At 41.7% G+C, this 25040-nt stretch overlaps 1 protein-coding gene across 3 annotated transcripts in view; it reads left to right on the top strand.

The window, feature by feature from the left end:
• The window catches only part of ASCC3 (activating signal cointegrator 1 complex subunit 3), a 560200-nt gene that overhangs the window by 105033 nt on the left and 430127 nt on the right, over nucleotides 1-25040 (top strand). For all 3 annotated transcript variants that reach the window (XM_090037230.1, XM_090037224.1, XM_090037218.1), the window contains 3 exons: nucleotides 4284-4491; nucleotides 5239-5380; nucleotides 6047-6172. In XM_090037230.1, the coding sequence (XP_089893356.1) occupies nucleotides 4284-4491; nucleotides 5239-5380; nucleotides 6047-6172 (476 nt within the window). The remainder of the gene's footprint in view (nucleotides 1-4283; nucleotides 4492-5238; nucleotides 5381-6046; nucleotides 6173-25040) is intronic.

The following is a 25040-nucleotide window of genomic DNA, read 5'->3' as shown; positions in this document are numbered from 1 at the left end:
TGGAGTACTGTGTTCAGTAATGCTGAATGGAGGGGAATAATCACTTCCCTTGACCTGCTGGCAGCACACCTACCAATGCAGCCTAGTATGCCATTAGTCTTTTTGGCAGCAAGGGCATACTGCTGGCTCATATTCAGCTTATTGTCCACTGTAGCCCCTGGGTCCTTTTCTGCAGAGCTGCTGCCCAGCCAGTCTGCGCCCAGCCTGTACCAGTGCATGGGCTTGTTCTGTCCTCAGTGCAGGACTTTGCACTTGTCCTTGTTCAACTTCATGAGATTTCTTTTGGCCCAATCCTTTAATTTGTCTAAGTTACTCTGAATCCTAGCCCTACCCACCAGCAGTATCTACTACTCCCCCCCCCCCCACCTCTGCCCAGCTTGGTATCAGCTGCCATCTTGCTGAGGGTGCACTCTATGCCATCTTCCAGATTGTTGATGCAGAGAGCAAACCAGGAAAGCCAAGGCTGCAACTTAACTCCAACTAACTTCGAGCATCAAGGACAATAAAAAGTCCTTTTTCAGATATGTGGGGAGCCGGAGGAAAAGCAAGGGCAACATTGGACCCCTGCTGAACCAGATCGGGCAACTGACGCCCAGAAAAAAAACAACCTATTAAATGGGTACTTTGCATTGGTCTTTCATCAGTCCCATGGGACGCCCATGCCCGCTATGGGACAGAGAGGTCCGGGTGAGGGAGGTCCCCTGCTGTCCATAAATGCTGACCTCATGAAGGAACATCTTGAGATACCTTCAAGTCAGCCGGCCCTGACGATCTACACCCCAGGGTACTTAAGGAGCTGGCGAGTATCATAGCCCAGCCTCTGGCACGGATCTTTGAAAACTCCTGGTGCCAGCATCCTGAGGGATAGCCAGCACGGGTTTGTTGTGGGTAGGTCTTGCTTGACGAATCTCAGTTCCTTCTACGACCAGGTGACCTATCACCTGGATAAGGGAGAATAGATTGACGTCATATATCTTGACTTCAAAAAAGCTTTTGATCTGGTATCCCATGATCACCTCTTGGCGAAACTGGCCTATTGTGGCCATGGGTCCACCATGATCCGCTGGCTGGGAAATTGGCTCTGTGGTCAGACCAAGAGGTTAGTAATTGATGGAAGTCTCTCATCATGGTGTTCTGTGACCAGTGGGGTTCCCCAAGGCTCTGTCCTTGGACCCATATTGTTTAACATCTTCATTAATGATGTGGACATTGGAGTCAGGAGCGGACTGACCAAGTTCGCCGATGACACCAAACTTTGGGGCAAACCATACACACCAGAAGACAGGCGGGTGATCCAGCCTGACCTGGACAGGTTCAGCAAATGGGTGGATGAGAACCTGATGGTGTTTAACACTGAAAAATGCAAGGTTCTCCACCTTGGGAGGAAAAACCTGCAGCATCCTTATAGGCTCGGCAGTACTACGCTGGCTAGCACTATGGAAGAAAGAGACTTGGGGGTCATCATTGGCCACAAGATGAACATGAGCCTTCAATGCGATGCTGCGGCTACTAAAGCGACCAAAATGCTGGCTTGCATCCATAGATGCTTCTCAAACAAATCCCGAGACGTCATTCTCCCCTTGTACTTGGCCTTGGTGAGGCTGCAGCTGGAGTACTGCGTCCAGTTTTGGGCTCCACAATTCAAAAAGGATGTGGAGAAGCTTGAGAGAGTCCAAAGGAGAGCCACGTGCATGATCAGAGGTCAGGAAAACAGACCTTACGATGACAAGCTGAGAGCCATGGGGCTGTTTAGCTTGGAAAAGCGCAGGCTCAGGGGTGACCCGATGGCCACTTCTAAGTTTATTAGGGGTGACCACCAGTATCTGGGGGAATGTTTGTTCACCAGGGTGCCCCAAGGAATGACGAGGTCGAATAGTCATAAACTATTACAAGACCGTTTCAGGCTGGACATAAGGAAGAATTTCTTTACTGTGTGAGCCCCCAAGGTCTGGAACAGTCTGCCATCGGAGGTGGTTCAAGCACCTACATTGAACACCTTCAAGAGCAAATTGGATGCTTATGTTGCTGGGATCCTATGACCCCAGCTCACTTCCTGCCCTTTGGGTGGGGGGCTGGACTTGATCTTCTGAGGTCCCTTCCAGCCCTAATGTCTATGAAATGTATGAAATCAATGAAAGACATTGAACAAAACTGGCCCCAGGACCAACCCTTGGCGCACTCCACTTGAGACCAGCTGCCAACTAAACATAGAGCCACTGATTACTACTCTCTGAGACCAATGCTCCAGCCATTTTTTAATCCATTTTACAGTCCCTTCATCCAGCCCATACTTCTTTATCTTGTCTGTGACAATGCTGTGGGAGACTGTATCAAAAGCCTTGCTAAAATCAAGGTATAGGGCACCACCTCCTCTTTTTGTCCCCTGCCTATGTTTCCTGACCAAGCTGTACCCATCGGTGACCATGTTGTAGTTATGTGAACTATTCCATCATGTCTCTGTAATCCCAAATAAGGTCATAAATCTTTAATTGTACTAGGACCTCCAATGCTTTCCATCTTTTCCCCATACTTCTCGCATTAGTGTATAAACATTTTAAATTCTGTCTGTCCTATCTACTCCCTGAGAACAATGCCAAGATTTTTATTATTACTTCACCTTACAAAGTTTTTACTTGGGTCTCCAGATTCTTTACTTACCTCTGGGCTTTTGCCTGCATCCCCTGGTGAACCAAGTTTAAAGCCACCCTCGCTGTATTAGCAAGCCTATATGCAAAGACACTCTTCCCTCTCTTCATCAGGTGGGCTTCATCTCTTCCTAGCAGTCCATCTTCTTGGAACACCACCCTGTGGTTGAGGAAGCCCAAGCCCTACTGATGATACCAGCTGTGCAGCCATGTCCTGAGCTCTTAATATGTGTCTGCCTCCTTGGCAGGCTTTTACCTTGACTTGGAAGCATCACCAGGAACACCACCTGGGCCCCTGTCCTGTTTACCATTGCACCCAGAGCCATGTAGTCACTTTTGATCTGCTCAGAGTCATTCCTGGCACTATCGTCAGTGCCTAAATGGATAAGCAGCATGGGATTGTAGTTGGAGAACCAGATAAGTCTGGGCAATCTTTCTGTGAAATTTCAGATGCAGGCTCCTGGCAGGCACCAGAACTTCTGAGCCAATGAGACAGACTGGCAGATGGATGCATCTGTGTCCTCCTGGAGGGAGTTGCCAACCACCACCAACATCTATCACCTTTTGATAGTGATGGTCTCAGTCCTCTCTTCTATAGGGGTGCATGGCTTGGTCTCCCCTACTACTGAGATAAGCCCCTTTGTATCCAGTGCAAGGGCTTTATACCTGTTCTTTAGCTGGACAGCTGCAGATCCAGAAGAGTGCTGTTTGTTCTCGGAAGTGACAAACTTCCATCTTCCACTTTCCAGAGAAGGTACGTCTTCCAGTGATTTTTCTTGTTGTCCTTTTTCCATGATGCTGTAGGTCTTGTGCATTAAGTGGTGAAGGCCTCATGTTCATGGATGTTTCAGAGTCTATGCACCTGCTCCTGCAGCTCCTTTATCCGATTCCTGAGAAGAATCCACCAGGAAGCATCTCTCAGACTCCAAGCACTCCCTTGCCTGGCTGTCCCTGACAAGAACATGCAGGCAGCACTCACTGCAAAGGCAGGCCAGAACCTGGGTAAAGCCTCATTGGGGACCGTGCCTGGACAGAGAGTGCATAGGGACAGGCAGAGGAAGGGCTGGCAGTGGCAGAGGCTATGGCATTTGACATTTTGCAGCCATCCTACTGATTTTTTCATGCTGTCTCTTCCTCTTCTGCTGCTGTGTCCAGTGCTGGCAAGCCCTCTCCCCAAGAAGCCACAGCTTCCTCTCTCAAGCGGAGCTTCCACTCAGATTCGAATGTTAGTTGGCTTGTTTGCTGGTCCTGTGATTACTACTTGTGTCAGTCTTGCTTCATTTCTGATAATACTTGTAATTGTCCCAGGGATAAAGTAAAATGCCTCTGTATGCCTCTTCAGTGCTAACTGTGGTGTAATTTGCCTCCATATTATGCTTTGGAATGAAGAAGCATGCAGTTGAAAGCACGGAGTGAAGCATTATATTTGTACTTCATTTTGGGGCAGGGGGGCATGAGCTTGTATATGTATTCCTGAAAGCACATGGAACACTAAATAATAGCAAGCATTCTGAACATTAGCTTGTAGTCTTGAATGGTTTCTGTTATCATGTTTGAAACAAGTCTTTGAAAATAAGTAGAAAAAAACGAGTTAATGTCTAGTATTTATGGAGCCCTATCCTTATTTCTATGTTACAGAACAGTACAAAAAGTTTGTAGGAGAAAACACTAAACCTAATTATGGTTGTCAAGTTACAATTCAGTCAGAACAAGAAAAGCAGTTAATGAAACAATATCGTCGGGAAGAAAAACGAAATGCCAGACGAGAAAAACGAGTTGGGGAAGATGGAGAAGTTTTTGGAGAAGGACTAATGTGCTTTGATCCCAAGGAGCTGCGGATACAAAGGTAATAAATGCCAAATGTTGAAAAATGCTTGTGCTGTAATTGCTACTTTAATGTATCATAATCATTTATTTTCTTTTAGTTCAGCTTTGGTGATTAGACATTTCTAACTTCAAGTCACGTTTTATTACAAGTGTAGAATTTTTTTGGTATGAAAACCTAATTTTCTGGGATAAGGAAGCAGTGATCTGCTTAATTAGAATCTTCTTGGTCTCATCCACATGGGTTAGAGATGCAGATTAGGGCGGTAAGCTATCTTCCTTAGGTGCTGTGCACACACCAGTAGCTTAAGATTTATGAAGTCTGTACTAAATGTTTTGAAACTATTTTTTTTCTTTTTAGATTAATGAGTACTATTTTCCATGCTGTCATCTAAAGGTAGAGTATGGGGGAGGTGAAGCAAATAAGCCATTGCATTTGGCATTGAAGAATATATAGCAGAGTCAGTATTTTCAAATACAGATAACTATAAAATTTGATGCACGTTATGTGCCATAAAGTGAGAAGAAAGCTGTATAAAAAGAATATTGTGCTTCTTTGCTTGGTTTTATCTAAGTGCAACATTTTAAAATCTTGCCATTTGTCTTAGGTGATACAAACCTCTTTCTCAATGATTTTACTACAGCTTAGTTTGTCTCCTTGGAAAAAGAGCTCAATAAATATTACCATGGTGTTAATATACCGTATTCAGTTTGTTGTGACAGATGCCTGTGATTGGCAGAATTATTTCAGTTATTTTTCTGCTTACAGAGAACAAGCGCTTTTGAATGCTCGAGACATGCCTCTCCTAACTAGACATAGAGATATGGACTTCGAAAAAATTTATTATCCACATGTTTATGATGCCCGAGCTGAAGCTATGAAAACATCAGCATTCATTGGGGGTGCAAAGGTATACCTTTGGTGCATGATCTTTACTGAACAGTACATCTTTCTTAGAAAATAATATGCAGTAGAATTTTTTTTGTTCCCTTGGAAGTTTTAATACTAGGTGAAGCAATATGTACTGACTTTTGCATCTGCAGGTGGTTATGAGTCTTTTTAAATATTCTGTTTCTACTTTGACTGTAGAAGCAATAATCTGTCTCCCAATTGATTGTCTGGTTTCCATTTCCGTGAACATTTAAGTCTTTAAAGATGTTTTTTCCCCTCTTTCCTTAGCTATTTTTCAGCAGCTGTTGAATTGATTCTACTGTTATACTTCCTGAAAATGGAGGCTTAATGATTTACTCCTCCTAAATTTAATTAGACATATCAATTTTTAGTAGTAGACCAGATATTTTCTAGATCCTGTTCTAGTTCAATTTCTGGATAGTAAAATACAGGGGGGGGGCCGGCCGTGTCCCCTGCCCCCCCTGTCATTTGGGGTTCAGATGCCATCTGTTATAAAATTAATTGATAGAACTGCATTTAATTTTAAAATAAATCATATCACTTAACTATTATTGATGAGGAAAATGATGAATCATAGTTTAAAATTGATTTAGAAATAATGAATAATGCTCGTTTTTGTGGTCCTCCTGTAATAACATTTTTTCCCTTTCAAATTTTTTTGCAGATGCTCCTTCCAGAGGTTGTCCAGAGAGAAAATAACAAAATGTATGAAGAAGTGAAGATTCCCCACAGTGATCCAATGCCTATTGGCATTGAGGAGAAAGCAGTTTACGTTAAAGATTTAGACGAGGTAAGTAAAAGATTTAAGAAGGTGTAAATGCTTGCTTTTCTCATTGGTCTTAAACTACTTGTTGAAGAAAGGTTAGATGATTTGAGATCTGAAAAAATTCTAACAACTCAGTTTAAGTCTGTTTAAATGGCTGAATGTGCAGTCATTCATAGGGCTTTAGGTAGCCTTAAGAATGGCATGCCCAATCTAAGGTATCCAGGTTGTAGCTGTATTGGTCGAGAGGAAAAGGCAATCAGGACTCATAGTAGAGATGATATCTTTTATTAGACCAACAGGATTTTTGCAAAAAGTGTCTTTAGTCGGAAGCTTTCAGGCACACATATGTCTGATGAAGTGTGTTCGTACCTGAAAGCTTGCAATGAAAGACACCTTTTTTGTAAAAATTTTGTTGGTCTAATAAAAGATATCATCTCTACTATGAGTCCCGATTGCCTTATGCCCAATCCAAGTAAATTCACCTTAGAGGAACGCCTATTGCCTTCACAGCCTCAGAGCTGGGAAAGCTCAGGCACTTGCCAACCCTTAGGGTTGTTCTCTTCTTACTCCCTGATTCTGACAGGGCTATTTCTAACCCCCTGACCACTGCTTCCCCAAAGTGGGCATGCCTCCTCTTCCCCCCCCAATTCTGAACAAGCCAGGCCCCTCTCCAGACCTGTGCGCACACCCCCACCTGCTAGCCCTCTCACAATCCTGTCAGTCCCCCAACCCCTTCCGGGTTACTTACCTCAGGCTGCCCACATTGCTGCTTGCTGGGTGTCACGGAGTCACAGAGGTGCTCCGTGATTGAGAGGGTGATTGGCAGAGCTGTCAATCACCCAGGCAGCCCAGGTGCCTGGTTGCCAGGGGCAACCAGGTGGTCACATGACCGGAAGGGGGCAGGGCCAGGCCTTTATAACCAGCTCAGGCCAGAGCCTGAGACACAGTTCCCTTCTGGCTGCCGCAGGAGCAGGAGCTCTGCGGCTGAGCTGAGCGGCCTGGGTTAGTGGCTGCTACTTCATCGCGCTACCCGGCTGCAATGATGCAGGGAACAGCATCGCCCTGACTGGAGGTAGGATTGCGGGCCCTGGTGGGGCTTGGAGTTATTAGGCGTGTGGAGCCTCTGTATTTATGTTATAGCCAGAGGGCTGGAGTATTAAGTTACAGTTTATCCGGAGGACCGGGGAGGCTGTAGGGGAGCGAGGAGGCCTCAGGGGAGCTTCCCCAACAGCTTGGGGGTTCCCAGTGCCCAGTTGAGGCACAGTGCCAGGGGCACTAGTGTCGGTGCTGCTGGGCACTATAGTGCGCCAGGGAGGCGCGGTGTGCGGGGTTACAGACCCCGGCCCATAAGGGCGGTGTTTAGCCCAGAGCGGGGCAGGAACAGGGCGCCGGGGGCGCGGAGTCAGCCCCGAGAGGGCAAGGCCCGAGAGCGGGGCAGAGACGGGGCGCGTGGCGCGTCGGCCCCGGAGGGGGGAAGCCCAAAGGGGCAACGCGCAGGGAGCGCGGTAGCGGCCCCTGAGGGGCAAGGCCCCAGAGAGGGGCCGAATAGCCAGGCCTAGCTAGCCACCCGAGGGCGCCGAGACTAGGGCGGCGATAGCGCCGGCCCAAGGGCGCCGAGGCTAGGGCGGCGATAGAGCTAAGGCTAGCGCGCCAGGCGAGAGAGAGCCGGCCCGAGAGCGCCGAGACTAGGGCGGCGAGAGAGAGCCGGCCCGAGAGCGCCGAGACTAGGGCGGCGAGAGAGAGCCGGCCCGAGAGCGCCGAGACTAGGGCGGCGAGAGAGAGCCGGCCCGAGAGCGCCGAGACTAGGGCGGCGAGAGAGAGCCGGCCCGAGAGCGCCGAGACTAGGGCGGCGAGAGAGAGCCGGCCCGAGAGCGCCGAGACTAGGGCGGCGAGAGAGAGCCGGCCCGAGAGCGCCGAGACTAGGGCGGCGAGAGAGAGCCGGCCCGAGAGCGCCGAGACTAGGGCGGCGAGAGAGAGCCGGCCCGAGAGCGCCGAGACTAGGGCGGCGAGAGTGAGCCGGCCCGAGGGCGCCGAGGCTAGGGCGGCGATAGAGCCGAGATCCGGGCAGAGCGAGCGAGCCGGCCCGAAGGTGCCGAGGCTAGGGCGGCGATAGAGCCGGCCCGAAGGTGCCGAGGCTAGGGCGGCGATAGAGCCGAGATCCGGGAGAGGGAGCGTGCCGGCCCAAGGGCGCCGAGGCTAGGGCGGCGAGAGCGTGCCAGCCCAAGGGCGCCGAGGCTAGGGCGGCGAGAGTGCTCCAGACTCAGACCGAGCCGGCGATTAGCCAGGCACCGGCTAGAACCCGGCCCAGGGGGGGCCGGTAGTGAGCGGCGCTGGTGGAGCCGACACAGGAGGCGCCAGCAAGTGGCTGGGCGCCAGCGTGATAGGCCCAGGGCGTGGGGAACGGGCCAGAGATTGGGGCCCAACCCAAGGCGGCGCCAGGTGGGCGAAGAGCCCCGGTGCCCGAGAGTGAGAACAAGGGCACCCGAGGGGCGAGGGACCATACAAGCGTCCCCCGGAATAGCTGCGAGGCTTGGGGCGTGCTAAGGGGGAAGCTTGGAGGCACGCATTGCCCTTAAGGCAGGACGCTTATCAAATACCCGTCTGGAATAGGGACGAACAACTAGACCGTCCATTAGGGAAACTGGCAGCCTCCACATTATATATCTTACCATCAAAGTCGTGGCGGGCGAGGTTCTGAGGGTGCTACGTCACCCTAACGTGACGGTAGGGGGCGCTAGGGGGTTCACGGCCGCCCCTAGTCGCCGCTCCCTCACACTGGGAGTAAAAACCTAGTTGTGTCACTCCTTAATTGTGTAAAGCCACTCGAGACTAATCTGGGTCCTGTGAATGCTTGTTGGCATCTTTAGCATCTTAACAATACATGCGAGTCAGACAACCACATAAAACAGTATAGTAGTTTATTTACCCATGGAAATCATGGTTTCAATTTGTACCATAAGTTGTACGTGAACAGTGCTCCTGGTTTTTGTTAACATCCAGAAATGTCTACATACAATCTTTTGTGACTTTTGGCAAAGCACTTAGCTTTCTTTTGCATCATGATTACAAAAAAGGGTAATATTTAATTGAGGCCCAATGGCATTATGAGATTTTATTTATAGGCTGGTAGAGTGCTTTGGAATCTCAGGTGAAACTATGTACAACATTCAAATGGACTATCATTTTTTCATTGTGGAATCTAGATCACTGCTCATCTTTCCCTTGAGCCCCCACTGAAAAACCCTTACATTTTTACTTTGTGCATAGAGATGCATTTGGACTGGTTCTACAAACTTTTAATTTTAATACTACGCTGTCTCTCAGCTAATGTGACATACCATGGTTGAAATTTTAACAAGAAATGTTTTCATTGCAGTATATCATTTACAAATATTATCTTCATACATTCTCAAATAGCAGAGCACATAAAGATTCACAAATGTATCTGCGTACTCTTGTACTGTGAGTGTATTCATACATGCACTTTATTTTCTTAATACTGAAACATCTTATTTTTAATTACAGGAAGCAAAATATTATAGATATAAAAAGAAAAACAAAATTAGAGTAATGTAGTATTAAGCTGAGGTGTGGGAATGGTGCATTAGGTCTGTTTATAGAATGACTAGACTTTAGAGAAACAACTTACGTGATGTTTTGTTTCATTTCTGTTTTCTGATTTCTTTGGGTTTGAAGGTAGCTGTGAGAGACTGAGATGGTTCTATACAGGAGATTTGTGCTATGATAATGAACACACTAAGAACCTAGCTAGACTTTTGAAAGGTGCCTATTCTAAAGAAGTGTATAATCTAAGGTTCTAACAAGTATAGGCTTTATATATGGAAAGACTTGGCTGACTCTGGGGCTGAGTGCTTAGCACATTGCAGAATGTTGTCCCCTATAAGGTCAGCATTACATGTCCAATGGAAAGCTATATTTTCATTTAGGGAAATTTTGGTAGCATTCTGTGTGTGTGTTTGTGCGCGTGTGTGTGTGCACATGTGCATGTGGAAAAGTACGTACACCGAAAAATGATAAAAAGAAAATAATTTTTCGCTTGGGTACAAACAGGCATCATTTCTGTTGTGCCGTCAGCTATGCCAGGATGTGTCCCAGAACAGCTGGTCTAATTCAGGGATTGTCAGTTGGGGTTATGCATACCCCAGGGGTACCTAGAAAGGGGTTGGGAATATGTGCAGCTGGGTGGGGATGGAGTGCCACCACCCACCACCCTATGCTGCTGCCTCCCAGAAGCAGTGCTGGGGGGACCACCGCTGCCAAGTGCCACTTGGCTTCTGGCTGCTAACCTCCTCTTCCCCGCTTCCCCCCGGCCCCCTCAAGCCACTTTGCCAGAAGTGTAATCAGAAGAGGTACGCTCCTTAGAAAAGGTTGAAAACCCCTGGTCTAATTGATCAGCAGAAACAAATGTCATCAGTGCTGTTGTCCTGTAGGGTTGGGCCCTTGCCATTCCCAGGGCTTCAGATGCCCAACCTGTGGGACATCGACCTGTGAAATGTGCACTCTGAGAATCCCCTAAAGGGAATTCCTGGGATATGCTAGAAGTGGATAGGTATCTTCCCTTAAAAGACATCATAAACTGTTAATAATTTGGTCACTCAAACAGTTTTAGGCAGTTTGGATATCTGTTCACTCACGACTTGCGCTGTCATAAAAACATTTATGCATGAACAAATGGTTGTCTGTTTGCACCCATAACACCTAGTTAGAAAGTGGAAATAATTGCCTCATGTCACTGTAATTAATAGTTTACCAAGATTCAAAGGGTTTCACAGTTGTGTGAATTACAGTCTACAGAATAAGCAATAATTAGTGCTTAGAAACAGCTTTCAAAGAGACATAAAACTTTGTGGTTCAAGACTTCAGCCAGTCTATAACTATAAGGAATTAGAATCAGTCTGAATAATTATCCTGAAGTAGTCAGTATTGGATATCTTGTTCCTCCTCAAGCATCCAATTCTGATGACTAGTGGAGACACAGTATATAAAACGATCTGTTTATTCCATATATCCTTTTGCTTTTAATGTTTGTCTTTCACGCTTGCACTTACACTCTTGCACAATGTACTAGTACAGGACAGAATTTTAAAAAAACCTACAGATTAAAAATTTTATTTTGGCAAGGACCTTCAAATACTGGTCTCCTGTTAATAGAATTAAGAACCCTTAAAAGTTGCTTTATTTCAAATGTTGATAAGGGAATAATATAAGCAAGCTTTTTTGTCTAATATGAACTGGCTTTAATTTGTGAAAAATCTTTCTTTTTTCTTCAGAAAGATGGTTTATTTTGAAAATAACAGTATTCAATAAAATGTAACTGTACCATAAAGTGATGGTTTACATAGGAATTAAACACCAGCACTGTTAAGCACAGCATTTGTAATATGAGTGTTTTTATATTACAACTAAGCTTATAACTAAGCTTCAAGCAATGTACGCAGCATGTGGCTAGATACAAAATCAGCATAGGCTGAAGATTTTAGCATTGCTACTGTATGAGATAGACACAAGAGTACTTAGTATTCATGTGACTGCCCCATATGATTCCATTACAAAGGACAATCAGTCACATATCACTGGCTTTTGATTTTCTCTCATAGGTCAGCAGTAGGTAAGAAGGATTGTTCAAAAAGAGATCAATACTTTGTTTGATTTTTACTCAGTCATGTACACAGCACCTTCTGATCTAGCAGCTGAATGCTGCTTCCAAATTGAAGACATCATTTGTGCAAGTAACCCACATTGAAAGGATAAAAGTTAGTCATCACTACTGCCATCAGAAATATGCAGGGAACTAAATGCCAGGAAGACGAAATGAAGAGGAAAATATTGAAGTGATGTAAAGGCCCCTGAACTCAAGCACAAGCCTACTTGTGTATGCTTTCTGGTCTTGGGGAATTCAGTACTAGGAAGCAAGGAAAAAAGGAAGTTTCTCCATGACTTGGACCCTAGCTATTCACAAATTTTATAAGCAATAGAATAAATTGTGATCTGGCTGGGGCAAATATTTAATTTTTGGCTAAAATGTCAAAAGGTAAGCTCCATATAGTCACAGGATAGATACTCATCTCCCTTTTAGATGAATCTCAAGCAGAAAGTGAAACTATTTTCCCATACAGGCCAACCGCACCCTGTCATACATCAACAGGGGCATCACTAACAGGTCCAGAGAGGTCTTGCTCCCCCTCCTATGCGGTGCTGGTCAGGCCGCAGGTGGAGTACTGTGTCCAGTTCTGGGCGCCGCACTTCAAGAAGGACGTGGAGAACCTGGAGAGGGTCCAGAGGAGGGCCACTCATATGGTTGAGGGCCTCCGTGGCCAGCCCTATGAGAAAAGGCTGAGGGACCTGAATCTCTTCAGTCTCTGCAAGAGAAGACTGAGGGGGGATCTTGTGGCTGTCTTCAACCTTATCAGGGGCCAGCAGCAGGGACTCAGGGAAAGTCTGTTCACCAGGGCCCCCCTTGGAGTCACCAGGAACAATGGCCACAAGCTGAGGGAGGATAGGTTTAGGTTAGATATTAGGAAAAACTACTTCACTGTAAGGGTGGCCAGAGCCTGGAATAGGCTTCCCAGAGAGGTGGTGCTCTCACTTTCCCTGGGGATCTTCAAGAGGAGACTGGATAGGCATGTGGCTGGGGTCTTATGACCTCTCCAACCCCCAGTGCTCCTTCCTGCCCATGGCAGGGGATCGGATTAGATGATCTGTCTAGGTCCCTTCCAACTCATTGATTCTATGACATGTTGATTGCCATATTTGTCTAAAGCCTCTTTTTTTTTCTTTCTTTCTTTTTTTTTTTTTTAAGTAGGGCAACTTTAAATCTTTGAACAAGGGTTTCATTTTTGAGCCGTCTGATTTTATTTTGGTCATCTCAAAAGTTTTGTAGAAAACATGTAAGGTAGAATTGATCAAAGATGTATCCTTTTTTCTTGGTAAAATACTAGTTAAATATTTTAATTGTGGGATACTGTATCTTAAGGCTACTGTTTTCTGTGTTTTTTGAGCACATCATGATTTTGCTTGCCTGTAGCATTTCTCTTATGTTTCCTCTTTAGTACTGAAATGCTTATTTTTTTGCTGGGCCTGTTTGTTAACTCAGTCCTTGTTGACTCATAGCTTCAAAAGGAAGAGGAACAGTTAACTGTCCATGTCTCCAAGGCCTGGAATAGACTCCTTCCAGAGGTGGTGCAAGCACCTACTCTGGACTCCTTTAAGAAGCGTTTGGAAGCTTATCTGGCCGAGATCCTTTGACCCTAGCTGACTTCTTGCCCTTGGGGCAGGGGGCTGGATTTGATGATCTTTGCAGGTCCCTTCCAGCCCTAATGTATATGCAAGTTTATGAAAAGTTTATTGCATGTTTTTTTGTTACAGCATGGCATGTTAAACCTGCAGAGCAGGTGTCTGCAAATGTGAACAGTTCCACTCTAGGGCAGAGTTCTTCACTGGGCCACAGCTGTTCACCAGGGCACCCTGGGGGAATGGTAGAAGCTAGAAACAACAGCCACAATCTCCTGGAAGATAGTTTCAGGATGAACATTAGGAAAAACTTCTTCAAAACTTGACCCCAGATGACTTTACTGCTCATGCAGGGGGCTGGACCTGATGATCCTTTGGGGTCCCTTCCAGCTCTGTGATTCTGTGACATGAGCAAATCCGTTTCTGAAGGATTAAGCACATTTCTGAATAGCCTTGCTGCAAAGGTATTTTGACTGTTTTGAAAGGCAGATATGACCTGCAGAGTAGCCAGTTGGGAGTTAACGCTTGAATGTAAGAATAAAAACACATTATCAATGAGCCTCTTTTCAACTTATTGTAATTGTATTAATTTTTAATTTTGCTAGTTGACAGCTAGTTTTGGTTTTTTGGTTTTTTTTTACTTCCAGGCTAACTGTGCATTAATTTGAGGGTTAATATCCAGTTCTGAGAGCTTTCATTGGGTTAAAGAACATGACAGAAATTACTAATCAGTAGATCAGAAGAATTTGTGGCATTTTAGATAGCTTATGTTAAGCAGAAAAATGGAAAGAACTTTATGTGGATGTGTTGTGTATGAAGGTTGTATTTCCTCATCTCTGCTTCGCTGGTGTTGTAAGCCTCTAATGCTTGTTTTTCTGTTTCTTACTAGTGTTTTCACATTTTAATCTGTGTATGGAACTTGCTTCCTTAGCTAGTATCTAAAGGATCTCCTTTGAATCCTTCAAGATCTGATGCTACTATGATGTCCTCTGAAAATGATCAGATGATGATGATTAGGCCGTCACTAAAGATTCTTGGTTTATATTTATATTTAAATAAACAATTTCAGTCATAGGAGCAATCAAGGGTGTGTGTGTGTGTGTCTCTGTGTTCTGTTACGTTCTTTCTCCTTTTTTCAGGAATGTTTCATCCTTAGCAAGACAAGGTTCTTTGGGTAAATGTGACATCTTTTATTAGGCCAACTAAATAGTTGAAAAAATCATTCTTTGCAAGTTTTCTGTTAAAAACACCCTTTTTCAGGCACAGGGAAAGTTTGCTATTGCTTTGTGTGCTCTCCTTGGTGGAATCATCCTTACCAAGGTAGTTGTTAGGGTTTACTCTTCTGTAGGAACATGAAAGATGAGACTTATTATTGGTGATTTTGGGTTAGTCTTGGAAACCGTAACTGCAAAATAAATGGCAAGTTTCAGTCTACATGTCCTTTTCTCCCCTTTAGAAAAATCCTTCTGAAACATTTAAATCTTTCTGCAAATTGGTTCCAGAACCCACCTGGTGTCCTGTAACTTACAGGCAAAAATTATTGTTTCTCTGAGATGCAGAAAAGGGAGGTCTTGTGTGCCAGCTGTCAGGGATTTAGTGTATTATGGCACTTTGTCCTTTCTGCTCTTCACACTTGTATGGAAACTGGCTACTGAAACAGGAGGAGAGTTAAGGGGAACACTCAAATGTGTTCTCCTATATGTGCAGCACTGTTGTCCTGCATTGGAGAAATTATCTGCTTACCCTAACCACATTCCCTGGAAGAAGAGTTGTACATGCTAAGCTGGAGAGGGCAAAGTACTCTGTATTAATGCAGACCAATTCCTCTTCTACTTGTTGTGTGGGTATGGCTCACCTAAATTGATTAAGTAAACAGGAAGAAAACAGAGCCCATGCTTAGCCAAAGAGTTTGTAGAGAAAAAAGCAAAGCAGTGAGAAGTAGCACTGTGCTACTTGGTGATCACAAAAAGCCAGAGCAGCTCCGATTATTTATTTATTTTTGTATGTATGTGTTTGTTTATTTGTCAGCAATTCAACAATCTCGTTTTCTCTCACTTCAGATTTCCAGGAATGGGCCAAATGCTATTACCCAGTGGAACAATAGGGGGGTCCTCTGCTTTGTGTGGTCCTCTGCTTTGTGTGGATCCAAGTGTGAGATGATTCCTCATCTTGTATAAGTGCAGAAATTGAGAATCTGTTTTAAAACCTCGCAGCCTGAAAGCAAGCCATATACACCATTAGAGAGGGTGGTCTAATTTTCAGAGCATTTTTTTTAAGTAGTCCCATTTCAGGCTGTAAAAAGATAATTTATAAGGAAGAACACCTCAGCAATCTGAATATAGGTGCTTCTCTGTATTCTAGTGCTAAAGAATCTTATAAACCTAAAATGAAGGGATGAAAAATGGAGTGCATATTCAGAAATATAGCCAAAATTTGTCCTTTATCAAGTTTCTGCGCCCAGTTCTGTTGCACTGCAGTGGGGAGTGGGGGCAAGATGCAAAGATACACCATTCAGCATTGTTTTTATATTTGCCAGTGGACAGACCCTTAAATCGGACAGCTCTGGAAGGGAAGGAAGTTGTGGGAGTGCTTAGTTGGCTTTTATATTTTAGATTTTTTTTTATAATGGAATGTTACCTGTCAAACACTAAGATCTTGCATTAGGCATGTTAATGTATAATTTATAACAAATTAATTAAACACATAGTATTTAAAATTCATCTGTGCCTCAGTGCGTATTGAAATCAGCCATATGATGATAGCGAGGGAGGAAGGGAGCTGTGCTAGACTTTTTCTTTCCAGTATAACTGTTTCTACATTATGGTTTTTGCTGGTATGCTGTGTTAATTAGGGCATGGTTTTTAATATTCATAATGGATATAGCTATGCTAGCAAAGTGTTGAGGTGCTGATCAAAATTTTAGGAGTTTGGAATCTGTATTTTTAGCTATAAAGTCAAAGAATTTCTGTCCAAGGGAAGGCTGCTAGGTATTACGGCAATATGAGTGGGAGACAAATGTGGTATTTTTTTAGACGCATGTGTTTTTTGCCTTGGAAAAGAGTTTTTTTTTAAAAAAAACCTCATTTTAGGACTTTAGGTCATGGTTTATATAGTAGTAAAGTGGAATTAAATGACAGACACAACTTTACGCAATAGTCTATGGCTTGTTGTAAGTTAAGATGATTTCAGTGAGAGCTGGGGATACTAGAATCTTGTAAAACAATTGGCAATCATTGCAATTGGTTAGAAAATTTGAACTGACTTCACAAATTAGTTGTTTCTGCAGGTGGGTACCAGAGCTTAAAAACATATATGCAAATACACTTTGCAGTTTAAAGTTATGCTTGATGCTTTTTAAATACTGTAATTTTGGAAGGAGAGAGAGATGCAACATATGTGAAGATTTGCACAAGTTATTGTGTCTGCAGTAGAATTTCGTTATGCAATTGAAAATTCAAATTTATTTTTATTAAAAGGAACATAAATGTTTAGTACTATTTTTACAATAACTTCATAAATTCCAGCGCATATGTATTTTAAATGTATTAAGTGTTTTAAAGTCTCAATACAGTTTTAGTAGAGTTTTTGTAATTCTGTCTGAGATGATTTCCCCCACCCCCCACAATGTTGTAAATGTCTGTCAGAATATTGATACTTCTACAACAGATTTTCAGAATCACAGGCTGTGTTTATTTTTGTGCTTTAAAGATATTTTGCTGGAAAATAATACGCTGAAAACTGACATGAAAATTTAACCTTTTATGGCTTCTGTGGATCAATTCTTTTTATCTAGTTAAGCTGTCAGACTCTTCATAAATATGGCAGTAGGTATTGTCAGCCAAGATAATAAAAGGATATACTTAAATTCTAATTTTAGTTGGTGCCTTCTTAAAAGAAGGGGTTAACTCTTAAAAATTCTTCACTGAAGATACTTATGTTTTCTGAATATGGGTACTGGATTGGTATTCACGTTTCCTGTTTTGCCATAGAAAAATGATAATATCTTTCTGTACTGTACATTTGAATAGAAAGGAGGATCAATACTTGCCATCCTTAAGTATATTTTTAAAAGTGTGACCCTCTGTCTATTGAAGTGGACAAAACAAAGCTCCTCATTGACCTTACTAGTGTGGCCATAACCTGTTTTGAGAGGTGAGAAGATGTACATGTTTGACAACTGTAGTCCTGGATTTTACATATGATATTATTAGTAGATATAGACATCATTTTAAATATTTGTATTGTGAAAGTTCTTCTCTTTCTTTTTTTCCCCCCACTGTATATCACTTTGAAGGATTCTACGATACTGCACATAATATACCCTTGTCATTTGTCTTCAGATTGGACAGTAATTTTTCTAGGAATATTGCAGTGTATCTGCGTGTTTGCTTATCATTATCTTTCCTTATTCTGGAGTTTGAATTGCTTTGATTTTTTTTATTTATTTTATTTTTTTAAGTTGTCTGTTTAAATTTATTTTATTGAAATTTGTTTTGCTGTCACTCCTGGTAAAAATATTTTTCAAGTAGCTTAGTTTTTCCCAATGAAATGAATCAAATAAGTTTATGAAGCAGCAAAATAATTTTTTGATACTTAACATAATTGTATGTGTTGTATGACTGCCTCTCAAACTTTTTAAATAAGCATCTATTATCACCGTTTTACAGAGAACCAGGAAAACTAGGATGAAGCAACACTGGCTACGAATAGGCCTTTGTTTCTAGTGATGGACATTTCCTGGAATTTCTTGGAAATTTCCACTGCTAAAAATCTCTCCAGGAGAGGGAGTAGTACAGGCAATCAGCCTGCAGCAATCAATTCTCCCCTCTTCCCTGCACCTTGTATGCCCCTAGTTTGTTCCAGGAAAGCAGCAATTCTTCTGGTAAAAACTTAATGTATCTAGGGCAAAGGACAGACATTCAAAAAGCATGAGCCTGAATTAATTCAATCTTTGCAGGTTAGTCTAATCTGGCTAAGCTGAATCAGTTTGTAACTTCACAGACATCTCAGAAATGCAGACACACATGCCTGCAGTGGCTCAGGCTAGAAGCCGGGGGGTGCTAGAACAACCCTCCCTTCCCTTCCGTAGTGCTGAGCTGAATGGGACATGACCAGGCCCCCGCAGTAGGGAGTTGATAAGTCAGTGTTTATCACCCCATTAAGAAAACATCAGAGGGACATTACAAGCTACCTGTTGATTCTGCATCTGTTCCATCTGCCAGAGCACAGACTGTAGCCAGCGTGTAGTCTGCTAGCTAATGCTGAGAAGTGTCTGTGTAAGGCAGAGGGAACTGCAGCAATCCCTGCTTAGAAAGGAGTGGGGAGAGGAGGGGTGGAGCAAGGGGAACCCAGGCAGATGCCTGCAATCTCTGCTGAGCTCTAGCCAGGGAGCAGAGGGGAGGGAGCCAGCCTTGCTGTGGAGCAGAGAGCCCTGCCCAGCCCGAAGAGCATACTGGGGTGCTTGGGGAGTCTGGTTGATCTTAAACCCAGTGCCGGTGGTGGCAGCAGGCCTTTGAAGTCGAGGATGACATCTATCAGGCTTGATGGATCCTCAGGTGACTGAGGAGCTCAATTTCTGGATACACACGTTCTTTGGCAAGGGGGGCATGTTGTGTGGAGGAGTGGGATTTGCAGCCTTGGGTTGGTCTCCTCCTTCCTCCGCCACTGTTCCGCCTCAGTATCGAGTTGTTGGGCCTTGAAGTGGCGTGCGCCTTGGTGGACCGGATGGTGCCACACTAAATGGTCAGCAGCTTGTTCCAGCCATTGTTGTCAATGCCTCCGTGCTTGAGGGTGACCCTTGAGTGCGTTTTTATACACTTTCCTTTGGCTGCCTTTTGAGCGTTGGCCAGTGGAGAGCTGGGGGAAAAAAATCTGGTGAGGGAAGCTGTTATCCAGTGCAGTGGTCCATCCATCAGATTTCTCAAGAGCAAGGCTTCAATGCTGGTGGACGCAGCTTCATAGAGGATGCTTGTGGTGGTCCTCCCATTTGATCCTCAGGATTTGCCACAAGCACCGCTGGTGAAAGCTCTCAAGGGTCTTAATGTGGCATCTGTAGATGGTCCAGGTTTCACTGCAGTACAGGAGGGTAGTCAGCATGACAGCCTTGTAAACTAGGACCTTCATTGACTTCCAAGTTCTCTATTTTCAAAGACACGTTGTCACAGCTTGAAGGTGGCAGCACTGGTGCAGTTGACCCAGTGCTGGAATTCTTCATCGAAGGTAGCCCATTGAGAGAGGTGGCTGCCAAGATAAGGAAAGTGCTCCATGTACTCCAGAGCCTCCCCAACTATGTAGATAGCATGAGGGATGTTCAGCTGGCCTGGGGAGGATTGGTGGAGAACCTTTGTCTTTGCGATGTTCAAGGACAGACCAAGTCTCTTATACAAAGTGTTGAAGAGAACTAAGGTCACTTGCACACCTTAAATCCAGCAAGGGGTCTGGGACAGACATTGTATAAACCGGTTTGACCCAAATCAGTTAAGTCTGATACTACATTCAACCAGGTTTATCTCAAGCCAGTTTCAGCCATTTTCAATCTGGTTTATGTAAACTGAACGTTTTTTCTGTTACAGGTTTAAACTAGTTTCTTATCACTTAAATGGGTCTATGTGTAATGTCTGTCCCTAGCCTAAATAACCAATGTGCGACTTGTTCATTGTCACATATCCCATGATATAGGAGTATATAGCTATGTGAAATTCATCATTTGATATGCTGATGCCATGTCAAATGGCTGATGTAGCAAAAGATACAATTTTTAAGAGGGGATAAAGGAAATATTAACTCATTTTTTTCCTGAGTTCCTAATTTTTTTTCTTTCTATTAGTACAGTAAAAGGGAGTTTGGACATTTTCCCTGCCTGGCTTCAATGTAATTAACTGCTTTCCATTTTATTTTATTTTTTTCTATAGGATCATTGTTGCAGCTGCTTTGGTTTTGGATTTTTGCCCAAATCTTCAGTAGAACTAACACTTGATAGAGGTTACTTCTCTCTATCCTGTCTACGTGGATTTTTTTTCCTCTTTCCATCTTAACTGAGCTGTGGCTTTTCTATGGCCCTAGAGACTATCTTAGAACCTTACTTTTACATCACCTGGTTTTATCTTGGCAGTGAAACCTATTTTGGGATTCAGTACAAACACTGCAGAAGTTTATTGCTCACTTTTTTTTCCCCTTTCTTTTTAACTCTGTTTCTTTTTGTTCTTCCTTTTCAAAAAGAGAACATAGTTAGTTTTTTTGATGGCATGCTATGTTGTGATGTGTGAAGTAGCTTTACTAATACCTACCGCAAAGATACTCCTGTCCTCCCCAGCTCCTTTTGATTTTGACCCTTTGTATGTTGAGGTGAATTCTTCATGGAAAGTCTTTCCGTGAATTCTTCATGGAAAGTCTAGTCTTGTGAGATTGTCAGTAATGTCCTATCTAGGGCCTATTGTTGGTAAAATGCTGCTTGTGATACAGATTGGAAAATCTGCTAGTACCTTATCTAACTTGCCTCACTGTCAACTGCATGTCAACACTGTCTGAGGTTAAGACCATGATGTTTCTTGGTATACCTTGGCTAGATTTTCTCTCTTTTATGCTGGAACATGCAAATTAAGGTATGAGGGGTTTGACTATACCTTCTTGCTTGACATACAGCTTTGGCACTGCTTAAATCTAATTTTTGTACTTAAAATAATGGTGCATTTTTGACTTGCTTGGCACCTTTTTAAGTAATTTGTATACCTTTAAGATAATACACTTGGGTCAGTGAAAGTTTCCTTTCAAGATAGTGAAAAGTGGCCTTATCTAACAAATCATTATTGCTGATAAATGGTGCTAGGTTTTTACTTAGAGTGGATGCTCAAGACGGGATTTATTTCTTTTTTTTCATGCCATTTCCATTTCCTTTTACTTATAGTACTTTAATTAATGGCCTAAATAAAAAGTAGATTTTTTTTTTCTTTGCATAATGCTTAGGAGTTATTACAGGAAGAAAAGAAAAGTATTGATTTTGTAATGTTTTGTTGCTTTTAGAATTTTACCAAGTATGCTTGGTAGGTGAAGGTAGAGACACTCTTGCATAAATTACATTTCTCATATTGAAAATATTTTGCTATTTATTCTACTGTTGATTTGGAGAACAATTTTATTTGCACTTTTTTCGAGCAGTATCTGACAGTGAGGTTACACTGATTTTTTATTTTTTTTTAAATTTACTTCTCTGGAAGTCTTACTGTCATTTGTACAATAAAAAGCTAGGAATAAAATTTATTTTAGAAAAGTTTACCAAGCATGTAATTGTTAACCTAGACTAAGACTAGAAAAATATATATTTTGCTTAATTTGCATTATCCAGCAATTTTAAGTTTTGCATGAAGAATCTTAATCTGCATTTACATTTTATATATTAATAAAGATCATAAAAGGCTATCTTAATCCAAAGATAAATTCTGAAATAAATAGAAGGTAAGTCCTGAGTTTGTAAATGGATGTCAAAGTTGAAACAAAATATTAGAATACTGTACATTTAACAGCAGTTTGAAAGTCAGGAAATCAAGTTAGTAAACTTAAAAGTTGTAACTCAAAACCATTAGAAAAAACCCTGTAGTTTTGTGTATGGATTACATCCTAAAGCTATTGTCACTTCTATCCATAAACTGTAGTCCTATAAGTGAATGTAAATGAGTTGGTGAATAATCTTATTGATTCGTATGGGTTCTGTTTAAAGAGTGAATTACACATTTACTTACTTGTTGAGTTATAGCTCTAGAAAATAAAACCTGTGAGCTATTTTGGTGGCTAGTAATCAGAGCCCAGTCTTCAGATGCTCTACAGTTTTATCATGCGATGTTTGTCATTCATACTGTTTTGCTGTTGTGTTCCACACAAGTTCTTGGACTGTTTCACTAAGATCTAACTTTTTTTTCTGCTCACTGTATTGTTTTAATGAGTCCATGCTCTATGTACAGCAAAACTTCAGTCTTTTTCTCACTGCAAGTTTTGACCGTGTAGGTCTGATTTTTTTTAACTTCCTTTGATGTATCCAGCACATTCTTGATGTATGAAATTTGAGTGTTTCCTGTATTTGATATAACACAAACACTATTTATATAATTCAACAATAAAATTCCAAGCTGAACGCATTTTTTAACCATGTATTACTTACTACTTGTATCTTGTAATGCTATAGCATGTTAGCAATTTTACAGATACAAAAGCAGTTATGATGTATTGCATGAACATTGTAGATTCTACTAAACTGTACATTCTATACTTCAATATGGACTTAGTTTAATTCCTTTCCAGTAGGACATAGAAAAAGTCTACTGGGTAGCCTATTGATAATGGAAGAGTAATCAGGAAAATAATAATTAACAAAAGAGTAAGAACTTTAACTGTGTGTTTTCCAGTATTCATATTTTAGCTGTTGTAGAATGTTAACATTTCTTAACTTTCAAATGTTTGTGTATGTTATAGCTACAGTATTCTGATCAACTTTTGAATTAACATATTGCTTTCATTCTGGAACAGAATGCATTTTTGCATCTATCTTTTGTATTTCTTGATGTACATAGATGGAATATAAAATTCCAACTTGTATCAGCTGTGTATATGCATTTTTAGAAATGTAAATGTAATAGCCTTCTTTTCTCTGATGTATTTTGATGCAATATAGCAATTTATCTTTCTGTTTTAAAACTGCAGTATATTTGTGTGGATAGACACATTTAGGTCATGTAGCTGAAATATCACTTTTCCAAGGTACGTTTTTTTTAAAGTGTTTATTTTAGATGGCACTTTATATTCATATCAATGTTTATTCCCTTAATTGTTAGAAACCATTATATTTCAGTTTGAATAATTTGCTCATTTGTATGTGTGTTTGAACTTTCTTATAAATAAGCTGTTTCTATTGATTTCAATATTTTTGGAATTAATGATCTAGAAGTTTTTTTTTTTGTTTGTTTTTTGCTTTTAATACCATATGTAGTGTTTAATACTTTCTTGACAGATGAAATCCCATACAAATGATTTTTAATTCAGTCTTGGCCAATATATTTTCTGTGGTAGTTTCTCGAACAAGATCTTAGTGAATACTGATAAGGATTTGAATGCAAGCAAATACTGTAGATGTAAATACATACATTTACCTCAAAACAGGACTTTTGTCCATTTTATATTGTCTGGCTGCATGTGCAGTAAGTAAAATGCCCTATGTAACTTTCACTAGAAGTTGCTTTACAGTTAAGTGGGAAATAGTTTTGTTGCCTTGCCAAATGACCTTTAAATGTAAAATGTAGGTCCTTAAAATATTTGTAATTTAAAGTAAATAGGGATGTGTTATTGCGCTATTGCTCCTAAAATCATAGTCAGCAGTGTTACAGAAAGTGCCAGCTGTCACTGTGCTTATTGTTGTTCCATTTTTAGAAGGCAGAAGGAAATCCTTCCCTTAAAGTATGAAAGTGTACTGGGGTTCTTTGGGTTTTCCTGTCACATTTTTAAGTGTCTTCTGACACGTGACATGATTATTTTACAATTCTCAAGCTCTTTTATTTAGTATAATTGTTAATACAAACTGTCTCTGTGCCAGCTGCTAAACTAATTATTGAAGTCAAGGGGCTGTCACAGAATATGCAGCGGACTTTTGTGCTCTGGCCACAGCATAGTCACAACCTTCATGGAGTATTAGAAGGGATAAATCCAAATAAAGGTTGTGTTCTATTTGTTAGAAGAAGACTGAAGTATTTTAAGATAAAGTTGAATCGCTAGTTAGCTTATGGAATTGCTTATTTATCTTAAGGATAGCAAGTTTGAAGGCAATAATAATCTCCAGTAGAAGGGTATGTCTTATAACCCGTCCTTTGAGGAAGAACACACCAACATTTCAGGTTTTTTTTTGCTTTTGAATACAAAACATTTGAAGAATACTTTGCATTGCAGTGTGTATCTAACTTTACCACAGCTATATAGTTGGTCCAATAAATGATATCATCCCCAAAGAATCCTTCCCCCTCACAGAGACTTTTGCATCACTTTGTCAGCAGTATACAATACAGTACAAATTATATTTGTGGTCCATTAGTGTTTTCTGAAATTTTGTTTTCAGGAAGATGCTAAAAGGTTGCACAGCAAGTTATTTTTATGATGTTTATTTTTTGATTGTGGTTCTCCTAGTTTTACAGCTAACACATAGAACTTACAACACTTACAGCATCCTCAGTATGAACAAATGTTCTTTCTATATAGTCACCTAAAATACCTTCCCATTGATATTCTAATTTCTGTGCAAGACTTGCATTGAAAACCTAAACAAAACTTAACTCTTAAGAGCCTTTTTTTTTTTTTTGCAAAGCAGTATTTTCCTATATAAAAATTTTCTATTTTGATGAAGTTACAGGTGCTTTTTCAACATGATGCTTGATTTTATTTTTTTTTTTAACTAGTATCCCAGTATATTAAATTTCTATAATATTTTTAAATGAAAAAAAATCAAAGTAAATGAGAGGGGAGAAAAATAGGCATGTCCAGAAGATTTTGTAATGTAGCAAAAAGGTACAGAGACTAGGAATAGTTTTATAAATGGGAAAATAAGCAAATTATCTTAGCTGTGATGTACTGAAGATCTTCATGTGAGTTTTAAAGAGGGTCTGTGAAT

Source organism: Crocodylus siamensis, chromosome 1 (assembly GCF_052110815.1).
Source record: "Crocodylus siamensis isolate JL-2025a chromosome 1, ASM5211081v1, whole genome shotgun sequence".
In the NCBI taxonomy this organism is placed as follows: domain Eukaryota; kingdom Metazoa; phylum Chordata; order Crocodylia; family Crocodylidae; genus Crocodylus; species Crocodylus siamensis.
The sequence above is the reverse complement of the archived record's forward strand: the minus strand, read 5'-3'. Positions and strand labels throughout refer to the sequence as shown.